Here is a 25,892-nt window from a genome sequence, read left to right as displayed (position 1 = left end):
AGGCCGATGCTCTTACCGCTGAGCCAAACCGGCCAGGCCTGGTAAGTTCCTCTTTGACATGGTTTTTATATTAAAGAGTTATGACTTTTTTTTTTATCCTCACTTGAGGACATTTTTGCATTTATCTTCAGATAGAATGGGAGGGAGAGAGGGAGGAAGAGAGAGAGAAACATCGATGTGAGAGAGACACATTGAGTGGTCGCCACACGACTTCATCTGGGGCCGGGGACAAACTGCAACCGAGGTACGTGCCCTTAGTGGAAACCGAACCCGGGACTCTCTGGTCCGTTGGACTCTGGTCCGTTGACCAATGCTCTAACTGCTGAGCCAAACTGACCAGGTCAAGAATTATGACTTTTAAACCTATTTTTCTTGTCCCTTGTTAGATGCTCCTAGAGAGGACCCCATATGTTAGTATTTGTGCTGTTTAAAAAGCCCTGGCTGGTTTACTCAGTGGTTAGACCATCAACTCACAGACCAAGAGTTCGATTCTGGTCAAGGGAATGTACCTTGGTTGCGGTTCGTCCTCGGCCCTGGTCGGGGTTGTGAGGGAGACAGCCTTAATTGATATGTCTCTCTCACATTGATGTTTCCCCCTCCCTCCCTCTCTCTCTCTCTCTCTCTCTCTCTCTCTCTCCCTCCCACTCTTTCTGAAGATAAATGGAAAAATAAACTCAGGTGAAGATTTTTTTTAAAAAGCTAGACAGTCTTGCTATAAATTAAGAGGGAATGTTCTTGCATAATTTTTTAGCAAAATAATTAATAAATATAATGTACATATTTATTGTTCTGTTTTCATATGGGAAAGGCACACATAATATTTTAGTTTTTAGATTATATTTCTTGCATATATTTTATTTGCTAGCTAATCTCTGTATTCATTGTTTTTTAGCTTTTAGCTCCAGACATTCGGCATGAAAGAAATGTGATTTTGCAGTGTGTTCGGTACATCATTAAAAAAGACTTTTTTGGACTTAATAGTACTTCTACAAAAACTGAAGATGTGTAGGTGTCTGGTATTTCAGCACTCATAACTGAAGCATGTAAAATAGTGCCATGCTCAAGTTAGTGGAGGAAAACTTATTTTTAAACTGGATTAATAATTAAATGGTAAGCTTCATGTGATACTACGTTGGATTTTCAGATCTTTCCTATGAACCTATGCAAATAAATATGTAGCTCATTTTTAAGACTGTGTCTTTATTGTTGGTATTGAACATGATGTTTGCTGGCAGAATTCTTTTTATTTGTATGTATTGCTGTCATGTAAGGAAGTCTGCTCTTGGACCAGTTAAAAATTGAAGATACTGGTTTACTAGTAAAGAAAAAAGCTTTAAAAATGTTTACTTCAGCTGAGCAAAGCCGTAGATTAGAGAGAGAAATAGTTATTTTTTTATTTATTCAAGAGAGGAAGTATCATTTTTTAAACTGTAGGAGGAAGTATTTTAAAAATAAACCAGATTAAATTAATATAATTAGAAGGTCTTGAAATTTCATTTTTCTCTGTTTATTTCAAAGAACATTTTGAAATCCATATTGCTACTACTGAAGTAGCTCAAATATTGAACGTTTGAAATATTAATATTGATGCAGCTTCTGTGTATGTTTATATTCAATTAAAGTGCTTGTTTTTGGTATGGTTCAGGATTGGACCTTTTCCTATTTTTGTGAAAAAGTTTGTAAAGTATAGTACTTGATGAGATTCAACTAATTTCTTATAGCAGAAACAGTTTGTGAAATAAATAGTTACCTCAGTTTTAGGTTTAGTTAGCATTCATTCTATGAAGATAGTAATTGAATCCTTTTAAAATATTTTAAACATATAAAAGCTACTGAGATCTTTTTGTCCTCTATACTACCAGAGACTTTGATGGTATGTTCTAGTCACCTGTGCTGAACTCTACCCTTTTCACATACAGCAAAAAGGGACTAGGTTTTAAAAAATTAGTCTTTTTATATTTGAAAAATTAATTTTATCTGACATGATTATTGAAGTCCATGGATCTTGCTTGCAAGAAGGAACGCAAGAATTTGATAACGGCTCTCAGTCCTCTTGTTACTCCTCTACATCCATAAGTCCTACCCTGAATCTGGAACACCTGTCATGTAGCACTGTGGCATCATAGACCTGAGGTTAAAGTTCCTGGGTAGGTCAGTTTCCCAACCTTATAACCACCACACAGACCTTTTTCTTCTGTTTCACTGTTTCTTCGGCGAGCCCCACATTTTGGAAAATTATCTGTCTAGTACATTAATTCAGTTCATAATAATACTCTTGAGTGCTTGCTTATGTGGCACCACTGTGCATAGGTTAAACACATCAAAGGGAACTCAGTCTAACTTTTATATTATTCAAAGATGTGATTCCTGACCCAATTCACCTCATCAGGATGAAGTGACCAGTATTATAAACTGAGTTGATATTCTAAAATTTGACTTAGTTTGTAGGTTATCACTAGTTAGCATGCAGATTCCACAGGCCTTAAATATATAAATGAATTCAGACTTCTAGGCTACTTTCATGAACCACCACCGTATCCCCAGAGGTTTTGACAATCATTGCTTCAAGGTGTATTGTGCAAGGTTTTATTTTCAGTCTTTCTTGTTTTCTAATAAATGAAGCATGGCCTTGACTGTGTCTGGCAATCTTTAGCTGGGGTGACTCTTGTAATTTATTTCTAATGGGTAATTTCAGATTCAATTGCCTTTATATTTAACCCAGGAATTATATAAGTGTTTAAAATTTTCAAGCAGATAGATTATGTGTGATTTCTATTTTATGGAATGTATGCTCAATATTTGTAAGTATTCTATAAGTTTTGGGGGTGGAGGAGTGCTATTCTGTTTTGGGGGGGGTGCAGTGAAGAAGGAAACTTTATTCGGTGCCAACAGCTCAGTGGTGACACCGCGTAGCTGTGAAAACAGCACGACCAAGGAACAGCTGGGTCGTGATGCAGCACCAGACGGCTCTGGCTGGCAGCTGGGGGCCAGGCCCCCCTGGCTAGGTTGCTCTGGTCTGCCCCTCAGTGGCCTGCTCTGCTGTGCTGATCTGCTCTGGACCGATGGTCTGCTGCACCCCTCGATGGTCTGCTTTGCTCTGCTCTGGCGACATCTTCGGTGCTCAGCCGGGGAGATGGCATCTCCATCCTTCGGTGGAAAGGGCAAGTGTGCTCCTACCTACTCGGGACCACAATGTGGTTTTGGATTTAGCTTGTTATTTGTTCAAACCTACATTCTTATTTTAATGTTTAGTTAATAAGTTGATTTCTGAGATATGAAAGTATATGTAAATGTTGGTGAGTTGTGCAATTTATAACTGAAATGTTTTTGTTGTTGTTGTTTGTTCTCAATACACTCTGCATTGATTTTTATTTTCCCCAACTAATGTCAGAACAGCTTTTGGGCAATTTATTTTAAGTCTGTGGGAAATTGAATCCATTCATATTCATTCAAATTGTTGAATTGTTTGGACTATTTCTGCCATCTTTTTTTGTGTTTTCTATATTGTGCTTGTTTTTATTTTTTATTTTTTTATCCTCACCCGAGGACATTTTTCGATATTTTGTTCAGATAGAGTGAGAGGGAGAGAGTGAGAGCGAAACATCGACGTGAAAGCGACACATCGAGTGGTTGCCACCCACACAACCCAACCCGGGCTCGGGACAAACTGCAACCAAGGTATGTGCCCTTAGCAGGAACCGAACCCGGGTCTCTCCGGACCGCAGGCCGATGCTCTAACCACTGAGCCAAACGGGCCAGGGCATATATTGTGCTTGTTTTTAGTCAGCATTTTATTGGCAGGATCGTGTATTTTTTTTGTTTTTCCTCTTAGTTCTTTGGAGCTTAATTAAACTTACTGCTATCAGTGGTTATCCTTTTTATCTATTTAGAATTAATGTCCCAATTAACTCAGCAACCTTAACATTCTTTCACTTCCCCACCCAGACCTCTTCTTCTGGTGTAATCTTGTGGGATTTGTTTCACATTAATCTCTGTTGTGTTGGTTTGTGTGTTTTAACATTATGCATACCATAGATACTTAGACAGCTATGAGTTTTACTGTTTCCTTCTTACTGCCTTTTCTTTCATCCTAGGGTTAGTTTTTAGTTTTTAATGTATTTTAATTGGTTTTTTTAGAGATAGAGGAAGGGAGGGAGAGAGAAACATCAATGTGAGAGAGAACCATGGATAGCTGCCTCCTGCATGCCCCCTACTGGGGATCGAGCCCACAACCCAGGCATGTGCCCTGACCAGAAATCGAACCAGGACCTCTCAGTCTATGAGATGATGCTCAGTCCACTGAGCCACACTGGCTGGACCCAGGGTTGATTTTTTGGTTTACTGCAGCATATCATCAATAATTAAATGTTGACTTCTCCATTAATTTTTAAAAATTGAGTTTAGGGTGTTAGGTTCAGAATAATTTCCCCTCAGAATTTTGAAGCTGTAAAGTGATTGTTTGCTAGCATCCAGTTTTGCAGATTAAAAGTCAGACACACCAATCTGATTCTATTAATTGGTAAAAACCTTTTCTTTTTCCTCATGAAAAACTTTTAGGACTTTTTGTGCTTGGAGCCCTAATATTTCACCAGTATGTGGCTACATATGTGGGACATTTGTCATTTATTCTGCTTACCCCATGGGTTTCTTTTTTTTAGTTGATTTTAGAGAGAGGAGAGGAGAGGGAGAGAAAGAGTACAACATTGATGAGAGAGGAACATCAACATTGATCAGCTGCCTCCTGCATGGCCCCTGCTGCCCCTGCTGGGGACTGATCCTGTGAGCCAGGCGTGTGCCTGACCGAGATTCAAACCCCTGACCTCTTGGTGCATGGGTCGATGCTCAGCCACTGAGCCACACCAGCCGGGTACTCATGGTTTTTTGACTGAAGAATTGTACCATTCTTGGATTAAGGACAGTTTTGAAAATCATTTCTTTAATTGTTTTCTTTCCATTTTATCTGCTTTGTTTTTCTGGAACTCTTACCAAGTGAATCTGGGACCTGACTCTGGCCTCTGTCAGTTCACTTTTATTTTTTGTCTTGGTGTTTTTCCTCTGTTCTAAAAGATTTCTTCAGATACTATCTTCCAGATTACTAATCCCTCTCAGATGTGTCTATTACATCATTATCTAATTTTTCTGTTTGGTTTTTTTAAAAACATTTTTATTGATTTTTTTTTTTTTTTTTTTTTTTTTAGAGACAAAGGAAGGGAGAGAGAAACATCAATGTGAGAGAGACACACTGATCAGCTGCCTCCTGCATGCCCCGCTCTGGAGATCAAGCCTACAACCTGGGCATGTGCCCTGACCAGGAATCGAACCAGGACCTCTCAGTCCGTGGGAGGATGCTCAATCACTGAGCCACACTGGCTGGGCGCTGTTTAGTTTTTTTAAGTTTAGTAATTTGCTGATTGCTTTCTTGTTCTAATTGCTTTTTTTCATAAATGTAACATGAGAATACCAGTGAGAATTTTCACATTCTTTTCTATTCCTCGAATTATTTCTGTGTTTTTTTTCTCATTGTCAGTCTTCTGTTTGTTCAGTTTACTGATTATCTGCACCGGTATTTGTTGTTCTTGAAGCATCACTCTTACATGTGAAAGTTTTACTTGATGTATTGGTAGTTGGTGTGGATTTTTCCCACATTTGTATCGCCTTCCTTTCTCCAAAAGAGGTTTCCTTTGAGAAAGGGGGCTCGTGCACACAGACCTTCCAGAATACGCAGGTGGGGAGTGGGTGGGGGAGCCAGGCGCTTGTCCCTCACTGCCATCTCTTCGCCAGAGTAGGAGCTCTTTGTTCTGAGGATGGACCGCTTCGCGCCTGGCCGAAGGCCGAACTGTGGCCCGCTCCCACCAACCACTGGTTTTGGAGGTGGGCAGGGTAGGACTTGGCTGTCACAGCCGGGGGCCTGAGCTCTCTGTCCCTTGTGGACCCTGAGCTTAGAGTAGCCCTGTAATTGCCTTTACCTTTCTGCTTGTCGCTGGGTCTGGTGCGCGCCAAGGCTTTCCTCTGTTTCCCGTCAGTCTCACCAGCTTTACGTGGTTCTGAGACGCCAGTGTGCTTCAGAATCCCCAGGAGGGCCTGTTACAACCAGACTGCGTGACCCCACCCGAGGGAGGTTGGGATGTGGCCTGAGAATTTGTATTTCTAACAGGTTTCCAGGGGACGTTCTTGATGTTTATCTGAGGGACCACATTTTGAGAACCCTTTTGAGGAACCTACGAGGAGTTTGTCAAAACCACTGTTATCCTATCCTAATACCACCCTTAATCTTGTATTCTTTCACTGTTGTGATTCTTCAGTTCTTCTAAAATATATCATTTCAAGGAATTTGGAGCAAAGGAGAGAGGTAATATACTGTTTTAATCTAGATGCATAACTGAATCTCTTCACTTGTTATATTCCTTAGTTTTTTAAGTACGCAACTTTGTTTAAATTTTTTTCTCCTTTTTAAAAAAGTTTTATTTAGGAAAATTTCAAACATAGGCAAAAGTATGGAGAGTAATGGGATAACACTGCCTTTCCATCATGCAGGCTCGCCCTTGTCTGTTTCCCTGATACCTCGCCCATCCCCCTCAGCGTCCCCCACCCACCTGAGAGTATTTTGAAGCAAATACTCAGTCATCATTTTATCCCTATATACTCCAGTACATGTCTCTAGAAGATAAGGACTAAAAAAAAACACACCATACCTTTAAGAAATAATTCCCTAAGGTCATCAATGATCCAATCAGACAAATTAAGTTTCTATAACTTTTTTTTTTTTTAATCCTTACCTGAAGACATTTTTCCATTGATTTTTAGATGGAGTGGAAGGGAGGGACAGAGAGAGAAACACGGGTTACCTCTTGCATAACCCCGAGCAGGGCTGGGGATTGAACCTGCAACCCAGGTACATGCCCTTGACTGGGAATTGAACCCGAGACCCTTCAGTCCTCGGGCCAATGCTCTAACCACTGAGAAAACCAGCAAGGCAAGTTTCTGCAACTTTTGAAGATCACATAGTTAATAAGATCATTGTGTACATTCCACTTGTGCCTTGTTTCGTGTACCAAAAGTGCCATATTGGAAAACTATATTTTGGACATATTTAAAAGTTCAACTCATTTATTGTGTTTACTATTATTTTTCCCCGTTAAAAATAAGACATTTAAGTCCTGAAATGAAAAATGTATTTTAAATGTGAAAGCGGTGGTGCCCAGCTCACTACTGCTGCTAGGTGGTCAGAACAGTCGGGAGAGGGGGCAGCTCTGGCCATGGGCAGGGCAGGGCAGGGCAGTTTTCTTGTGATGGTTTGTACCCGCCACAGCCACACTCCGAATTAGCATTTTAAAGGTGCCCTGTCCATGTCCTTTGTCCAGTAACTGTTGAGGCTAAAATGGACTGAATGGTGACTTGGAAGGGAGGAGCCATTTCAACCGCGGTGGAAGCAGGAGCTTCAGGGGCAGGCTGGTTCCAGAACAGTCTCCTGTTGGCATGGCACAGACGGGGGCTTCTTGAGAGTGCCGTTGGGAACAAGTAATCTCTTCCTTAAAATTGGGATAAGAGAAAGTCAGTAAATGTGAATGAATGGAGTAGTAAGACGGATATTCAGAATGCACCCCAAATTGCAATTCTGCCCTTTGTAGCTGTTGCCCTAGATTGTGCCCTGCGGTGCACATGGACTCTGACACGCCGACTGTGGCTGTCAGAACACTTTCTGGGGCTTCTCAAGGAGAGCGACAGGTGTCTTCTACTGATCTGTACCCAGGTGACTTGAGAAGTCTGTACGCACCCATAGAAGCGATGTCTTCACTTCAGGACCGTTCAAGGTTGTGTGAAGGTTTCCACATTCCAGTTCCTGGCGTCTTCTGCCCTGGTTACTAGCGAGTAATGCCACTGTAGGGCCAGGCATTTTCAGTTTTGTGTCTACATGTTTTCCTGATTGTTTTTATTTCATGTGTAAATCTAAACTATGGGCTGTGTTTGGATTTCACCAGTTTTTTTCATGAATGTCCTTTAGTGCAGGATACCACATTGCATTTAGTCACTGTGTCTCTTAGTTACCTTGTTTTTATTTTTAAAAAGTAATATGCTTATTGTGAAAATTCAAATAATCCAGTAGTATATAAAATTAAAAAGTAAGGTTTGTTTTGCTCTGTTCTCTTCTCATCATATTCCCCAGAGACACCACTGTTAACAGTTTGTCTCATATTTCCAGACTTTTCAAATACATATATTTATAAGTGTCTAAATATGCTCATATGTTTTTATTGATTTGAGAGGGGGGAGGAGGGAGAGAGAGAAACATCAATCAGCTGCCTTCCCACACACACCCCAACCTGGATTGAGCCTAAACCTGGGCATGAACCCTGACCAGGAATTGAACCAGTGACCTTTTGGTGCACAGGACAAAGCCCATCCAACTGAACCACACTGGCCAGCGCTCAATTTTGTTTTTAAATAGACACATCATAGATACTGCTTTGCAGATATTTTTTACTTGACAATGTCATGAATATTTGTGCATGTGTATATAAATATATTTGTATGCATTACACGTATGTATGTATATGTATGCTTTCACCTATGGGGAAGTTTGTTTCCAATTTTTCTCTGATGACAATACTGCAAACACTGCTGAATTTACAATGATACACACTCTTGTGTGTCTCTGTGCACCTATGAATATTTCTGTAGGAAAGAGTCTTAGGCTCAAAGATCAAATGGCCTTTAAAAGGCTGTATCAGCCCGGCCGGCGTGGCTTGGTGGTGCATCGACCCGTGCACCAAGAGGTCGCCGGTTTCGTTTCCGGTCAGGGCACATGCTCAGGTTGTGGGCCTGATCCCCAGTGGGGGACATGCAGGAGGCCGCCAATCGATATTCTCTCTCATCGATGTTTTTATCTCTCCCTTCCTCTCTCTCTAAAATCAATCAAAAAATAAAAAGCTATATCAAATTACATTCTTATTTAAAATGTTTTTTGTTTTTTTTTAAACTATTGAGACTTGAAATAAGGAAAGTGAATTACTGTGAGCTCATTCAATGTCATATTAGAGCTGTGGTTCTCAAAGCGTGGTCCAGGAACCTCTGGACCTTTTCATGGAATCTGTGAAATTGAAACTATTTTTATAATTCTAAGACATTATTTGCCTTCACTTTTCTTTCTTTTATGAATGTACAATAGAGCTTTCCAAAGGCTACATGATGTGTAATGCTGTTATTTAACAGCTCATGGGAAGTGTACTTGGCTATTGTGTTTTCTAGAATTTTCCAAGGTGGCAGGTTGAGGATATACATATGAGTTTTTAGAGATTGACTCAGGTTGTTCTCAGTACTTTTGCTGTACTTATTACCTATTTTTTGTTACCCTGCCTGCTATGGACTCTGTAACCTCTCTAATGATCATCAGTTAATTATTTTGAAATCCCAGTAATTTACAAAACTTAAATGATGCCACTGAGCTCACTATTTTTTTTTTGTATTAGAAAGTAATATGTATTTAAATATGTAAATGGGTTTATTGTTTTTAAGTGAATTGCTGTTTAAATTTGATTTTAATTTCTAATTCTGTGAATATTAATAGATATAAGCCATATAAACAAAAGCTGTTGGAGATCCTCAATTGTTAAGAGTGTGAAGGAGTCCTGAGACCAAAATGTTTGGGGAAGCACTGTACTGGAGCATTGTCTAACAAAACCATCTAAGGCTTCACTGACACTTTTTGTTTGGAAGTGATTGGGGCCCAGACTCTGTAAAGCCAGATATTAACTTATACAGTATCGATAAGCTGCAAATGATTTTTATTTGGTAGATTGACATATTATTTTTCTCTAGTAGAAAGGGGATTACAGTTGTTTAGCCTTGTAGTATATTAACGACTTCAGCATATGACTGTAATCTTATCCCAGCATTCTTTTCTGGTATCTTTTGTCCTTTGGAGGTCCTTTGTTAATAAGTTAAATAAATCGTTTGACCTGTCCTTACTATGTTATGTTTCCAACTGTTCGAAAATTATTCTTTGACAACTCCATGAGCATGTCTTTTGACCCACGCTCTTACCAATGTCTTACCAATATTTTTCCTGGTTTTGCTAATACATGAAATGTGCCAGTGTGTAAGACTTAAAAAAAAAAGTAAACATTTCCTCAGAGTTCAGTTGGGGCTTATCATTCAGGTGCCGGAGGAGGATGTGAAGCTCAGGATTCCCTTTTCACACCCGGTATGGCGTTGGTAGGGAGCTGCGGCTGTCCTTAGAACACCCCACCGAGAGGGTGCTCAGCAGCCCGTCTGGAGCAGTAGCACAGGGGTCCCCAGTGTTGGACCTTTCAAATGTAACATAGGTTATATTTAGTTACATTGTTGAGAATGTGGAAAAAGCAAATACAGTAATGTTTGTTCCTGTCAGGTAAAAGAAAGGATTTTTTTTTTTTTTTTTTGCATTTTCCTGATGCTAATGAGGCTAAGCACTTTGTTGTGCCCGTCCCCCCTTTTTTTGCCATTATATTCTGTGCATTGTCTGTTCTAGTCCTTTATTTTCCTGTTATTTGCTTGTCTTTTTCCTTTTTTATTTGTATAAACATTTTGTTACAGATCTCAATTTTTTTGTTAAATATTTCAATCTCTTGCTAATATTTTAACTTTTGGGGAAGTTGGACCTATTTTTCTTTGATGGCTTTTGGGGCTTTGTGTCGTCCATATATATGTATGTACATTCTTCTAATACTTTTGTGATGTTATATTTTGGTTTTTAATCTATTTTGCATATTATAAGGATTTATTACTTAAAATTTTTTTCTTTATTGATTTTAGAGAGAGAGGAAGGAAGAGGGAGAGAGAGCTAAACATCAATGAGAACATTGATTGACTGCCTCCTGCATGCCCCCCACTGGGGATCAGGCCCACAGCCCGGGCCAGACATGTGCCCTGACTGGGAATCCAACCAGCGACCTCTTGGTGCATGGGTCAGTACTCAACCACTGAGCCACACTGGCCGGGCAGGCTCTGTTATTATTATTTTTTTAAATTTTCTAATCTGTAGAACTGTAGATGAGGACCTTAGACTTTTTCTCTAATTCCTTTATTTTTGCAGGTAAAGTGGTTTACCTTCTTGATGCTGCCTTCCAGGTTTCATGCTCTATAAAAGGGTTTCTCAATGATGATGATGATGCAATTTTACAGTTAGTGGTTTCTTTTTAATATCTTCAGGAGAAGACTTATTTAACCAGGGCTACCTTTTCTGCCTTCCTATGCTCTTTTCCATTTTCTTAGAACTATTGAAATTGCTTCCTCGTTTTTTGTTTGTTTTTGTTAATCATTTTTCCATTGGTTTTTAGATAGAGTAGGAGGGGGGGAGGGAAAGAGAGAGAGAAACATTGATGTGAGAGAGACACTTCAACTGCCTGCTTCCCGCATTACACAGACCAGGGATGGAGACTAACTGCAACCAAGGCACGTGCCCTTGACCGGAATTGAACCCACCACTCATTGGTCCATGGGCTGACCCTCCAACCACTGAGCCAAACTGGCCAGGGCTAGGGGTGTTTTTTTTTTTTTTTTAAATGTTATAGCCATCACTCTTTTTTTTTTGTTCCTTTTCTGGGAATGTGGCCTTTGAGGGACATAAGTCATATATTCTCATCTTGCTTTACCTACAGTGAGCCAGTCAATATTATTTGTAGATGAGCTGCATAAATTCTAAGATATGGAAAAAATCCTTTAAAACAGTTGTCTGAAGATGATCCTAGGATAATATCTATTCTTTCATTTCTGGAAGTATTTCCTGTTTTTTGTTTAGACATAATATTGTCTTAATTCCTCCCATGTTTATTTGTATGACCACTTAAAACAATACTGAATCACTATGATAGAAAATTTATTTCCTTGCAAAATAGGAAAAAGAAAGATGCTTATTTGTATTACACGGCTGAGTGCTTTTCTTGTGGATATTTTGAAACTTGGGGATATTTTCAAGAACAGGTCTTTAAAGCACAACTAAAATAAGATTTGAATCTGATAAGCACTTATTAGATCTCATGGTTTTTTGCTGGATATGATGATATGAGACTGAGATGGAGATATTCACAAAAAACATCAAAACAAATCTGTAAAAGAGAATGTTTTACAATTGGAGGGCTGAGAAGATAGAAGATATCAATCTGGATATGTACTGGCTCTGGCTTGTAGAGCCTGTAGCACTTATTACTCTTAATTACCTGGCAAGGAAAAAATGGCATTTGAAAATTAATTGTTCATTGTGTCAGACACTGTATTACTTTGATGTAGACCACTGGCTCCCACACTAAGCTGATCATCTGAATATAGGTTTCTACCCCGAAATTCTGATTGTTGTAGATATTGGGGTGTAGCACAGGAATATTTTAACAAATTTCACCAGTGGTGAGAATGGTCAGGCAGTTTGGGAACCACTGGTATAGACCACTGTATGAGCAGTAGAAACCCTCGTGCTTATTAAAATACAGACTACCAGGCCCCATCTCCCACATTTCTCACTCAGAGGTCTTGGGTGGGGCCTGAGGTTGTGCAATTCATTCCCAGGAGATGCTGCTGCTGCTGGTCGAGGGACCACACTCAGTACTACTGATACGGGCCATCCCCGAGACTCCACAGGCCCCGACGGGCACACTCCACAGAGAAACAACAACCTGAATTCCATGACAAGGTCTTCAGTTCCTGTGGCTCAAGCTTTAGTACTTCTTTTTCATGTTTGTGATTTTCTTCCTTTGGAGTGAGCGTCAATTGATGGATCTCTGTCCCTGTGGAAAGTTTTGAGTGGAGAGAAGACCAGAGTTGCTGGCTAGGGTGGCTCGGTAGTCTAATGAACATGGCCAAGCAGTGTGCAGATTCTTTGACCCTGTTTGTTTATTTAGTGTGTTTTTATTGATTTATTGATTTATCCTCACCCGAGGACATTTTTGCATTTATCTTCAGATAGAGCAGGAAGGAGAGAAGGAGGAAAAGAGAGAGAAACATCGATGTGAGAGAGACACATCAACTGGCTGCCACCCATTCAACCCCAACCAGGGCGGGGACAAACTGCAACCAAGGCACATGCCCCTAGCGGGAACTGAACTTGGGACTGACTCCCTGGTCCGCAGGCTGACGCTCTGACCACTGAGCCAAACTGGCCAGGGCTTTATTGATTTTTTTAGAGAGAAAAAGAAAGAGAGAGAGAGAAACATTGATTGGCCACCTCCTGCACACCCCCTACTGGGGATAGAGCCTGCAGCCTGGGCCTGTGCGCTTCCCTTTTCCCTAATGTCTTGTTGTTGCTTAAACGTGGATCGTCATCGATCATCACTCCTCAGGAAAGCCTCTCCTGACCTCCCTAACTAGGTCGGGCCCCGCTTTGTGCCCACTCAGCACCATGTTCCTGCCTTCTCAGCACTGGCCCAGTTGTAGTCATATTTACTTGTGTGATCATTTAATTTGCCTCTCTCCACCAGGCTGTAAGCTCTGGGATTTACAGTGTAAAAACCTTATCATTTTTTTTTCTGTCATGTTCCAGCCACAAGTACTGTGCCTGGCAATGAATGGGGTCCTATCTTACAAACAGAGTGGGAAGGGCAGAGTGGGCATTCCCAAACTGGCCTTTTATCAGAGGCCAGTCTGGAGACAGAAACCACACATGTATTTTGGCAGGGAACTTAATATAAAAGACTGTTAGCCAGGAATTAGGGAAGAGAAAAGGCAAAGAGGGTATTGAGGTGACACAGAGGTTAGAATGACAGAAAACAGCAATGACCTCTAAGCTGGGGGAACAAAGGTAAGAGGCTGTTTTTTTTTCCTTTCTTATTTTTGTATTTTTTGAGACACAAGCTTGGACAGGGCCCTGCAGAGTCAGGACTCAGACCTCTGGGCTAGGAGCCATCCTGTGCGGCTGGTCCTGCTTCCTCAGGAACTTAATGGGGAGACAATGGAGCTGGCTCTCAGACCCGATGGGCAGATGCTGGCCAGTTAGTGCTGGTGTCTGATCAGGGAGGGGAGGTGGTGATCATCTGTTTCCGGAAGTGGTGGAAGCAATTGCTGCTGCTCCCATGAAGTGTTATGGTCATGGTGAGTCAGGGGCGGAAAGCAAATAGCCTCCCAGTCTCCTAGTGCCCCCTATTGGCAGAGCCCAACAGGGAGCCCACTGGCAAAGGGACTGCGCTGAGGATAGAAATAACCCATTTAGGATTTTTTTTTTCTCGTATTTTCAAGATAAATTCACTTCAGAAGTCAATTGAAGTCCTTGCTCACGTTCTAAGTATAGCCATTGTGATAAGACCTAAGATGTAAGCAACCGGTGGGTTTTGGTTCACACTTAGCGGAGGTAGAGCGGCAGCTCCCGGGTCGGGAAGCCTGGGGCTGCAGTGCAGCCCTCCCAGGAAGTCAGCCAGCTCGGTCCTGAGGAGACACTTCTTTTCTGGTTGAAAAGACTGCTCCCAAAGGAAGCTTTTGCTGGTTCCTTTATTCCTTTTTCCTCTTCTCCTTTTTGTTGCTCTTTTGCAGAAGGGAGAGGAGTAGCCACAACCTCTCTCTTTCCTAAAGATTTCCTCTGGCTTTGCTCGGAAATTTGGAGATGGAATTTGTCTGTGACACCCTAGTGACAGGATGGAACATCTCTGTGACGAATCTGAAGATCCACACCACAGCATCAACACCGAGCACCTGCCGCATCGACGACCACCTCATTTGGAGTAGGACACACAACCTTGCACTCCAAGGCAAACTCCCAGGGGTCATATACAGTCAACACTTGCTTCTGTGCTGACCAGTCAACTGCATAAAATATTAGCTCCGTGGGAAACACAAAGGCAGGAAGATTTCCTTCCACTGACTCTGGCTGTGGTTTTTGTTGATACATGGCACTGAATCCCCCGTGCCTGCGGCGTCTGTTTTTAGCCTCAAGTCTGTTTTGGACTTTTCTTAAAGTCAATTAAAAAACCCCAAAGCGTTTCGCCTATCTCGGCAATGGCTCCTCTGGGCCTTTGTGAGCGTCTCCAGGTCGCACTGCCGTGGTGTAGGGTTGTTCAAAGGCTGTTAGACCAGAGCTTAGAATGTGGGAGGAGGGAACAATTCATTACCTGGGGGCAGTTGGGCCGGAGCCTGAGGAGTCTCTGACATTAACTTGAACTTGGTATCTTTCTTTAGTAGGGGGGAGGGGTAGCCATGGCAGCTGTCTGGAAATCGTGTATTATAACAGGCACCTGGCTTTTGTAGGGTATGCTGCATGGAAGCAGGAAGAAGCAAATTGATACGATCCAGGGGGACAGACCCACTGGCAACTTGATTAGATTGCGTACAATTTTATGGGCTTCTCCCAAGACTTGTGAAAATTCGTGTGTTTGTCTCACACCCTCACAATGACTGATATCTTTTAAGAGATAGAACACTATATAAATTCGATTATATCTCACCCACAATTTGTGGTTCACTTGGCTTCACTGTATATGAGCTGATTTGTACACTGTAAAGCACGATGCAGATGAGAAGTACAGTCGGCCCTCCTTTATCACGGTTAATCCGTTCCAGACTAGCGGGTGCACCTGGTGTTGAAGGATTCCTGGGGTGCTCGAATACATAGGCCTACAGTCCATACGTACAGTAATTTTAATTGTAATTGTAATACAGGGGTGTATAATTGACTCAGACAACCGAGCGAGCACTGTATCAGTTTCACTGTCTCGATCAACTTTTTAATGAATATATTTGGAAAAAACCCGATAGAGTGAAGCTACGAAAGTCAAAGGGCAAAGTGGCAGGGACGACTGTAGTATTTATATTTATTATTTGTATCCTGTCTGATTCTTCGCTGAGGTCCAGGGAGGTGATGGGTTTCTGTACCCAAGGGAGGATTTCAGAGGAGAGAAAGAACAGAGTAAAAGCTCTGAGCCTACAAAATCAACAGAGTAGTTTTATACTTTTAAGATTTGGTATTTACAAATAATGGCCCTCCTGACCATTCATTCCTTTGGAAGCCAGAATTCAGACCCAGATATTGGACAAATATCTCAATAGAGAGCACGAGGCCATGTATTGGTGCTGTTTTAAAATAGCAGTGCCACCCAGGCCGGTTCGGCTCAGCGGTGAGAGCATCGACCTGCGGTCCAGAGAGACCCAGGTTCGGTTCCAGCTAAGGGCATGTGCCTCGTTTGCAGTTTGTCCCCGGCCCCAGTTGGGTCGTGCAGGTGGCAACCACTTGATGTGTCCCTTTCACATCGATGTTTCTCTCTCTCTCTCTCCCCCCCCTTCCCACTCTCTCTGAACAAAAAAAATGAAGAAAAAAAAAAATGTCCTTGAGTAAGGATAAAATAAATAAATAAGTAAAATAAAATTAAGGGCACATACCGCCGTTGCAGTTTGTCCCCGGCCCTGGTTGGGGTCGTGTGGGTGGCAGCCAGTTGATGTGTCTCTTTCACATTGATGTTTCTTTCTTCCTCCCTCTCTCCCTCCCACTCTATGCAATTTGTCCTCGAGTGAGGATAAATAAATAAAATAGCAGTGACTGGCCCGGCTGTGTGGCTCAGTTGATTGAGTATTGTCCCATGGACTGAGAGGTCCTGGTTCCATTCCCAGTTCAGGGCACATGGGTTACAGGCTTGATCCCCAGGGTGTGCAGGAGGCAGCCGATCGATGTCTCTCTCTCACATCGATGTTGCTCTCTCTCTCTCTCTCTAAAAATTCAATACAAACATATTGAAAATAAAATGAAATAGCAGTGACTGACTTTGATCATGTAAGTATTTCAAATTTTTGTAATGAACATTTTTAAAAATCAAAATCCGCTTATTTTAACCGAATGGAATTTATTTACATCCTTGAACTGGAGACTGGACAAAGGCTCATGCCACATTAGGCTTTCAGGGTGGACGACAAGGTCCGCGGTGCCCCAGACATCAGTCTGATCCCAGTGAGGGGCACTGTCAAATGGGATGCTGTTAATCATCCTTTATCATACTTACCCAGTTTATTTTGTTCTGACTGTGAGCGTGGAAGGCCTGTTTTATTTTAATTATTATGGCTTTTACTTTAATAGTTATCATAACCACTTAATTAAATCAGTATATGGATGAGATATGTACATAAAATAATTTTATGCTGTCATACAAGGCTGAGGAAATTTTTTGCCAAACAGTGAGTACACCCACTTTTGAGATGCTTTTACTGTGTTTCTAAATTTAGAAGGAAAGCCCTGGCCAGTTTGGCTCAGCGGTTAGAGCGTCGGCCTGCGGTCTGGAGAGACCGGGGTTCGGTTCCCGCTAAGGGCGCGTGCTTCGGTTGCAGTTTGTCCCCGGCCCTGGTCGGTTGTGTGGGTGGGTCCCTGGCCCTGGTTGGTTGTGCGGGTGGCAGCCACTCGATGTGTCCCTTCACGTCGATGTTTCTCTCTCTCTCTCCCTTCCTCTCTCTCCCTCCCACTCTATCTGTACAAAAAATGGAAAAATATCCTCGGGTGAGGATAAAAAAATAAAAAAAAATTTAGAAGGAAAGAGGGCCTGAGGACAGAAAGAGACCACCCCACCTTAACAGGTTAGCGGGAACTCCCTGCCGGGGTGACTGGAAATGCTCTCTGCCTGGCCGAGGGCAGCTGGAGTCCTCAGCCAGAACCCGCACTGAACACCGCTCTGGGTGTGGCCCACTGCAGGCCCAGGCAGTCCTGAGAGAGCATCCTAACTGCTATTTATGTTAATCCCGAACGATACGTACGTACGTGTGCTGTAAACAGATAAACGATGTGAAACACTGCCGAAAGAGAAGGAACTGGAGCGTCCGGAGGCCTGTCCTCAGAGACTGCACGGGGTGACTGCACAGTGACTCTGAGTGCAAGGAGAGCTCCCGCTCAAGTAGGCAAGGTAGGAGGGATGTTTCAGGAAGAGCAAGGGAAGAGCCCGCCTTAGTGAGGGCCAGTCTGGCAAGCAGAAGGAAGGAGCGAGGAGAAGCTGAGAGGCACTATACAAATGGGCCATGGCCAGACCATACATAAACAGAACTCTCCGACCCACCACCTGCGGCAGCCTGCCCGGGAAACCCAACCATGATCTCCAATCACCTACCCAGGAAGCCAGCCTGTTGGAAGTCAGACACCTGTCTAGTGACAACACAGGAAGCTAAACAACAACTGCTGTAATAATCACCTCCAAATGGCCAGGACTTGGTTCTTAACGGACAACTTTCCTATTTTATCCCAATTTCCAACTTGGGACCAACCAGACAAAACCAAATATACACCCTTAACCAATCACATAGAATGTCCTGCTTCTAGTGGGCCCACCTACAGCCTCCCCGGGCCAGCAGCCTCCAATCGGGGCACACCTGAAGATCTCCCCCTTTCCACCAGAGCTTTCCCACTCCTCTGCCTGCCTTTGAGTCTCCACCACAGCACCAGTGACGGTGGCTGATTCCCTTGCTCTAGCAACTCTGAACAAATAGCTTTTGCTTTTCTCCTTTAGTTGGTCTTCATTTATTTCCACAGGGATTGTGCTGCTGCTGGTTCTGATTACTCTGCCATAGAGCTTCCCCCTTACATTTCTGCTTCGACTTTAACAAACATTGTTTGTTCTTTGCTCGGCACTTTGCCCAGGGACATATCAGAAAAAGAGATTAACAGCAATGCCCATGGGTGTCTGTTTTTTGAGGGTCACTAGGAAATGCTGGTGAGTGTTTCCTTTTAGGTACAGTGGAAAGAACATGAGCTTCAATAGAACAGGCGATGAGAGAGTGCTGTTTTGATGTAGTCTAAATAGCTTTTTAATTTTAAGGGGATATTGCTAAGAGTATATTTAGCTCGTCTTGGATCAGGAACCAGTGGTTGACTTAACCTGTACTCAGTATTACATCCTTGTTCTCTTTAAAAAGGTTTTATTATCCTGAGAGTAACTCCAAAGAAATATTATTATTGTTCAAGGATGTCTAGTGGTTTGGAATAATTAATCAAAGGAGGTGGTTGTCATGTAAGGTCTTGTAGATCATAGTCAGGATTTGACCTTTATTCTGAGTAAGATGGGAAGCCATTGGAAGAGTTTGAAGAGAGAAATGACAGGATCCGATTTGTTTTAGAAGAATCCCTCTGGCTGCAGTGCTGAGAATAGGCTCAGAGGGTGGAGGCTTGTAGGCAGAAGCAGAAATGAGATGATTTCAGAAATGAGATGACTCCAGGTAAGAGGTGATGGGGAGTGGGCAAGAGGAAGAGGGACAAGAGGTCAAGTTCTGGATGTATTTTCATGATAGAGTCAATAGGGTTTCCTCAGTTACTGGAAGTAGAATGAGAGGGAGAATGGAGTTACGGTTGATTCCAGAATTTGTGGCTGAAGCACCTGGGAGAATGGAGCTGCTATGAATGGAAATGGAGAAGACTCTAGAAGGATCTGGTTTGGGGAAGTGAGGGTGGTGGACTCTCAAGACATGTTTCAAACATGTTTTATTTGAGATGCTCATTAGTCATCCATGTGCAGATGGCAAGTAGGTTGTATCTTCGAAGGGCAGAATGTCTTACGCCTTATGAATCTTCATGCCTGGTTTGTTGATTGCCTCAATCAATCAGCCAATCAATCAACCGGTAAACAATAATGAAGACTTTTCTGAGTAGAAGTTAGGGGGGCAAGTTATGAGATTTCTAACCCTAGACTGGGTTGGGAGAGGAAAAACATTTATGTATTTTTGGACAATCATGAAGAAGGTGGTATTTTTGAAAACTGGTAGATGATGAGGAAACAGAGACCAAGGGCATCTTCTCTGTTCCAGTGTCAGCATCTATGATGTCTTAGATCATGAAATGTTTATTTCCATTGGTTTCAGAGAGTCCATAACATCTGCCTTCTCCCCTGAGGTTGTCACCAGGCCTCAGAATGTGTGATGTCATTGTTGCTAAAGGCATTATCATTTTTATTGTCAAAACAGTCCCCTATTTTATGCAACATGTGTAACAGTAGAGCCAGTTTGATATTAATCGTTTGAATTACAGACAGACAAAATGCCTGGGTTTGAATCCTGCTTCTATTAACAATAAGTTGTAAGACTTTAGCAACTTATTTAACCTTCCTGTGTTTCAGTTTTCTAATCTGTAAAATAGGAATAATATTAGTACCTATCTCAGTAGGTCATTGTGAGAGTAAATTGTTAATATAGTAAAGTGTTTAGATTGTCTGGTGCACAGTCACTCTTATATGTGACAGCTATTATTATTTTTTAAAATATTTTTGTTGATTTTTTAGAGAGAGTGAAGGAAGAGAGAGATAGAAACATCGATATGAGAGAGAGACATCGATCAACTGCTTCCTGCATGCAACCCAGGCATGTGCCCCAACCAGGAATCCAATGGGGACCTCTCAGTCCAAGGGATGATGCTCAATCCACTGAGCTACACCGGCTGGGCAATAGCTGTTGTTTTTATGTCAAGCACTGTCAAATATATACTGGGTGACATGATCAACACTGAATTTGACATAATTCCTTAATGACTGTGAATCTATTGATGGCTGTGAATCTATTGGTGATAATCGAGACATTATCTCACAGGGCAAAAAAGAAAATAAGTTTAGAAAGCTCACTGAACTCAGAACTGCTGGTGGGAAGTCTGGAAATGAACCAGAAATAGTTTTAACCTCCCATACAAGGTCTAACTTGATTTCCACGTAGCACTTAAGTGGCAAAGCAAACTAACTGAGGGTCTCAGAGGGCCATACTTTAATATTTCAGCAATTGCCATGTGGTACAGGAAACTATAATGCTGGGCATGTTGTCCAGGTGCCAGGTCTTGGAGTTTCTGGACTCACACAGCTCCAGAGCGGGTCCCCCAGGAGAAGGAGAAAAGCTTGTCTCTGCCCCAGGGCTGAGCCCTGGTAGAACAAACAGGGATGAATATGGAGACGATCTGCCAAAGCAATTCCTGTCTTTTGTGATCAGAGCAGATGAAGGGAAGGTATGGGGGGATAAAGAGAGTGTCTGTGGGGTGGAGAAGGCTATTAGGAGACAATGTGGTTTCTTGTTCTATATTACAGTTGCTCAGATATTAAAATCATGGCCCACTGAGACTCTCAGTTAGTCACTTTGCCATTCAGGTGCCAAGTGGAAACCAAGACTATTCCTCTGGGATTGATTGATTGATTGATTACTGAATGAATGAGTCGAGTAAGCAATCACTCAAACATTTACTGAATACTGCTGATGTGTGTCAGGAAAGATACCACACTTTGGAGATATTTTGTACCTGGCTGAGTAATATTTTCTTCTTGTTATTTGCTGATTTAAGGGAAAAAGTAACTTTTATAGGAGGGTCCTCAAAGAAGCGAAGATATTTTAAGAGATTGATTCATTCAGTAAATGATTATCTGTGCCAAGCACTGTGCTGGAAACTGAGCTACAACAGAATGAGACGCAGACTCTGACATTAGGAGCTTATAGGAGAGGGACGCTGGGAAATTCGTCTAGCCCAATGATTGATGGGCAGGTCCACAAAACCTAACCCAGTTTGGGGAGTTCAAGCATATTTTCCCTGAGTCATAGGATGAGTAGGAGGTGCTAGACTTGGGGGAGAGGTGAAGGACAGAGTTATATCATCTAAACAAGCCCTGAGGAAGCTCTGTCATCCCAGTGGCCTCCAGAGCTCAGATCCAATTTTAGAAACTAAGCCTAGTGTTAGGCCATGAAGATTAACTCACCCCAACTGGGGCAGGTGCTGTTACCCAAAAGAGCTTTGAGGTTAACTTCGTGCCGTAGGCTGGGTCTGTGCTGGCCGGAGCTCTCCTTGGGAGAGTGGAATTTAATTGGTGCTTATTTTTGATGCCCTTATAAAGAGTGATTCCTCAGCTCACTGAAATGGAAACCATCTAACTCCTAAACGACTGGCAGGCAAGGGCCTGAATCGCACCCACCACTTGAGCTAATGTAGATGCCAGGCAAGTCCAATATGTTTGGGGCTTTACTCCAGTATCAAATGGTGGATGAAATGGGAGAGCTGCCCGGTGAGAGTCAGTCTGAGATGCATGGGAAAGGAATCGCTGTTCCTTGTGTCAACAAGGAGGCTTTCTTTGTGTGTGCAGAACTAAAGAAATGCAGCTCACTTACTGGTCTGGCTAAACTTCAACAATTTTTTTTTCCTCCTCCCAGGAACATTTTGTTCATGCTGGTGGTTAAAAGGGGGCAGCTCTCACACAGAAGTACAGCAGGAAGTATTTACGTTAGATAAAAGGAAGGACAACTTGGCAAAATGATTGAGTGCAGGACTGGGTTCCCAGGGGGATTATGGAATCTGATTTTTATTCCTGGACTTTCTTATTAAATAACTTAAGTAATAAGGGTGGCAAGGCATAAGCCCATCACATGTTGGGATTCGGAGAAAACGGGAGTGACCTGTGACCAGAAAGACCCTAAGTGGCTTCATGGGTCTGAGCTGGCACTAGGGTTGGGATCAGATTTGGAAAGAAGAGTGGGGAGGGCGGTACAGAAATAGGTGGAACAGAGGGATCCGAGCAGGAAAGCACGAGGGACAAGTGGGACAGAGAAAAAGTGGGTTGACTTGGAATGTAGTCTCTGAGGGGGACAGTACGAGCAGGCTACATGAGGGCTGGGTTATGGAAAGCCTGGAAGGCTTGTCCAGGGAGTTTAGATTTTAATCAGCAGGCAACCAGAAACTATTTTTTTCAGGAAGAGAAATGATAGAAATGCTGCTTCAGGGATCATAGTCTTTTAGGGATCAAAGGGAACTTACCATCATGCAGTTCAGTGTTTCTCAAACTCTGATGACAACAGAATAATTTCTGGGGGAAAGTGCTTGTTAAAATTCAGACTCCCAGGCCCTGTTCCGAGAAGTTCTCATTTGCAGACTGTGCAATCAAACTAAGTGAACTTGCAGTTAAGGACATTGTTGGTCCTGGTATCACTGGCGTGAAACCCACACTGGGAGCACATTGCTGGCCCCTGGAAGGCACTGCCTAAGGGGTCCAAGCAGGGAGGCCTCTGATGAACCCAGTGGGAAAAAGAGTCAGCCCTAAAATATGTTCAGGCCCAGAAAGCAAGAAGCTGATTTTTGACAGCACCAGTCCACTGAGAACTTTGATTCCCCTTTCTCTACACTCCAATCTTGGAGGACCTTAGAGCCCTGAAGGGAGAAAAGGAGAAGGAAGAAATGAGAAATGGATCACACCCTCTTTCCTAGACAGCAGACCCTGGCTGTGTTGTGCTGATAAATATTTAACCAGGACATCCTATTTTTTAACCAGCACACCAACTCTCCAAGGTAAAAAAAAAAAAAAAAAAAAAAAAAAGCCGCCTTGGAGCAATTGCCTATTCCTGGGGTGTAAATGCTCCCATCATGGCCACCTCAGGCTACCAGTTATGTCACTGAACAGAGTTGGGAAAAGAAGCCCACAATTGTGAACCAATAAGAATCCCATCCTCCTCACCATTGTTCCTAGCCTGAAATCATGCCCAAGCTGGAGTGATAGAAAAGAACTAGAATAAAGATTAAGCTGTTCGAGTACATTGTCCTAGCCCAGCCGGTGTGGCTCAGTGGTTGAGTGTCCACCCATGCACCAAGAGATTGCTGGTACAATTCCTGGTCAGGGCACAAGCCCAGGTTGTGGGCAAAATCCCCAGTAGGGCTCATGCAAGAGGTGGCCAATTGATATTCTCTCTCATGGATGTTTCTCTCTCTCTCCCTCTCCCTTCCACCTTCTCTAAAACCAATAAAGAAGGAAAAAAAAAAAACCAGTATATTGTCCTTGACTATGCTTTATTATTTAAAGTGATCATAGGGCTTCCTGTTATTGTTCAAGTTTTCATCCAGTGGCAAGGGAGAAAGTGAACAAAGTTCAGTTTGGGGATAATAAGAGACAAAAGTAAAGTTGTATTTTGGCAATATCCTAAGGATGGTGCCTGTCTAATGTATGGGTCACATTGACAACTTGTATCTTTAAAACTGTTAAGATGCTTTTGAAAAGAATTATCATCAAGTGGAGATACAAAACTGAAAGGTCCATGTGAAATCCCAGTCCCTAAATTGAGAACCACAGATGTGGGGTATTCTGTAGTTGATGAGGTTTATTTTGGAGAGTTTTCCTTAGTGTTCCAAACCAGATGTCCCCCAGAGGAAGGCAGCTGTCTCAGTGATTAAAACCAAACAAATGGAACTGTTCAAAGATGCTACGATAGCCCAGGAAGAACCACCAAAGATGTGGGTAAGACAGTCACACTGACATCTCACAAGTACAAGGTGAGTATTAAGTGAGCAAACATACTTGTGTCTAATACACACAGTAGGTTTATAACCAGTAGGATGTAGTTTTTCTTCAGAGTTGAATTGTTTCAGGGGTGTGGATCATGCTCCCTCCCTTCAGGGCCTCTCCTCCGTGTTAGATGCAAGAGGAGAATGAACAGAATCATTCCTCTCTCGGGTCTCCTCTCCTCTTGCTGGCACACGTCACGTCGGAAGCCTTAGGGGGCCTCGGTACAGGAGAAGGCGAGGACCTTCTAAGTCGCTTTGGCAGGTGGGGAGTGAGGAGGGAGAAACGAGAATCAGAACCGGCTTTTAACCGGGCTCCAGGCCCGCCGCCGGTGCAGCAGCGCCGGTGGAGCTCGGGCCGCGCGGCCCCGGGCGCAGCTCCCCCGGCCTCGGCGTGCACGTCCCGAACCCCAGCTCGTCGGCCCGCAGAACTGCTCGAGAAGCGCGGCCTGGAAGCCACCGGCACGCCCTCGGTCCCCGCTGCCCGCAGGAGGGACGGTCCGGCTTCCAGGCCCCTCAGCACACCCCCGCCTCAGCCGCCGAGGCCACAGAACCCGGGACGCGCAGGCTCCCGCGCCCTCGCCCTGCTTCGGGGAAGACAAACTCGGGGACGGGCCTGGGGCCTGGGGCCTGGGGCCTGGGGCCTGGGTCCAGCCCGGGCGTTCGGGGACCGCGGGGGCGTTTCCCCAGGGCGGCCGGGCTGGCGGGCGCGGGGCCGCACCGGGGCCGAGAGTCGGTGCGCTCGGGGGCCGCCCGCCGTCGGGCCGGGCCCAGCCACCTCCGGGCCTCAGCCGTGCGGTTTCAGGACCGCACGCGGCCCCCGTTTCTTATTCATGAGTCTGAAAGCCAGACACCACCCTTTGTACTCCGAGGGCTTCCTGTGAGGCATTCTGAACGGTGACTCGTCCAAGCGGGAGTCTCCGTCGGCGCGCACGCGGAGCCTGCAACCAGGAGACGGGCGGAGTAGGAAGGTTCAGGGCCCGCGAGGAGCGAGGGCCGCGAACGGACAGGAACAGGTTAAAGCGCCCGGGTTCCCGCAGGCGCAGAAGCGCGTCTGACTCAGGGCGGCGGCGGGCGGAAGCAGTTGAGAAAGACTCAATTTGCCTAAGCTGGAGCTCACTCTCGTCGTCTCCCACATGGTCTAGCGGTTAGGATTCCTGGTTTTCACCCAGGCGGCCCGGGTTCGACTCCCGGTGTGGGAACGCCAAACGTTTTCCTTTATTTTTTAAAGCACTAATTTAGGCTTAGCATGGCAAACACTGGTCTTTTTGGAAAAGGCTGTAACTCCGTTTCAGAGCAGCCGCGCGGGAGCGGGAAGGGGTGGAGGCGAAGGGAGTCCAAGGGCATCAGTCCGCCTCTGGGGCGGGAGTGACAGTTCCAGACGGAAAGGTAGTAACTCCAAACAGTGTGAAGATAGCTTTTGAAATAAGGAATTAAATCTGAGATGAAAAAACGGGGAAACAACCAGAACTGTGCTAAAATATATGTTCCAGTTGTTTTTTTCTGCAGTAATTTGTCCTTCTATTGTTGATATGTGGCAAATGATCAAAGAATGCTCCTCTTTGAAAGGAGATGCATTTTAGGATATTGTAGAGCTTCTTAAGTTGCCTAAAGCCATTCCTTTGAGAAGGACAGCAACATTTCCAGAAAAAAGAACACACACACACACACACACACACACACACACACACACAGT

At 43.5% G+C, this 25,892-nt stretch overlaps 1 protein-coding gene, 1 non-coding gene and 1 pseudogene across 2 annotated transcripts in view; 2 read left to right on the top strand and 1 right to left on the bottom strand.

Annotated features, from left to right (window-relative positions):
* Nucleotides 1-1,258, top strand: part of NUFIP1 (nuclear FMR1 interacting protein 1) — a 56,974-nt gene extending 55,716 nt beyond the window's left edge. The window contains exon 10 of the mRNA XM_036250076.1: nt 893-1,258. Within this exon, the coding sequence (XP_036105969.1) occupies nt 893-1,009 (117 nt within the window). The 3' untranslated portion in view covers nt 1,010-1,258. The remainder of the gene's footprint in view (nt 1-892) is intronic.
* A 12,976-nt stretch (nt 1,259-14,234) lies between these two features.
* LOC118622951 lies at nt 14,235-14,845 on the bottom strand (annotated as a pseudogene).
* A 10,481-nt stretch (nt 14,846-25,326) lies between these two features.
* On the top strand, nt 25,327-25,398 carry TRNAE-UUC. The gene has a single exon. It is a non-coding gene; the product is annotated as a tRNA-Glu (tRNA).
* The last annotated feature ends 494 nt before the right edge of the window (nt 25,399-25,892 follow it).

The sequence above is a fragment of the Molossus molossus genome, unplaced genomic scaffold, assembly GCF_014108415.1.
Source record: "Molossus molossus isolate mMolMol1 unplaced genomic scaffold, mMolMol1.p scaffold_m16_p_9, whole genome shotgun sequence".
NCBI lineage: Eukaryota > Metazoa > Chordata > Mammalia > Chiroptera > Molossidae > Molossus > Molossus molossus.
The sequence above is the reverse complement of the archived record's forward strand: the minus strand, read 5'-3'. Positions and strand labels throughout refer to the sequence as shown.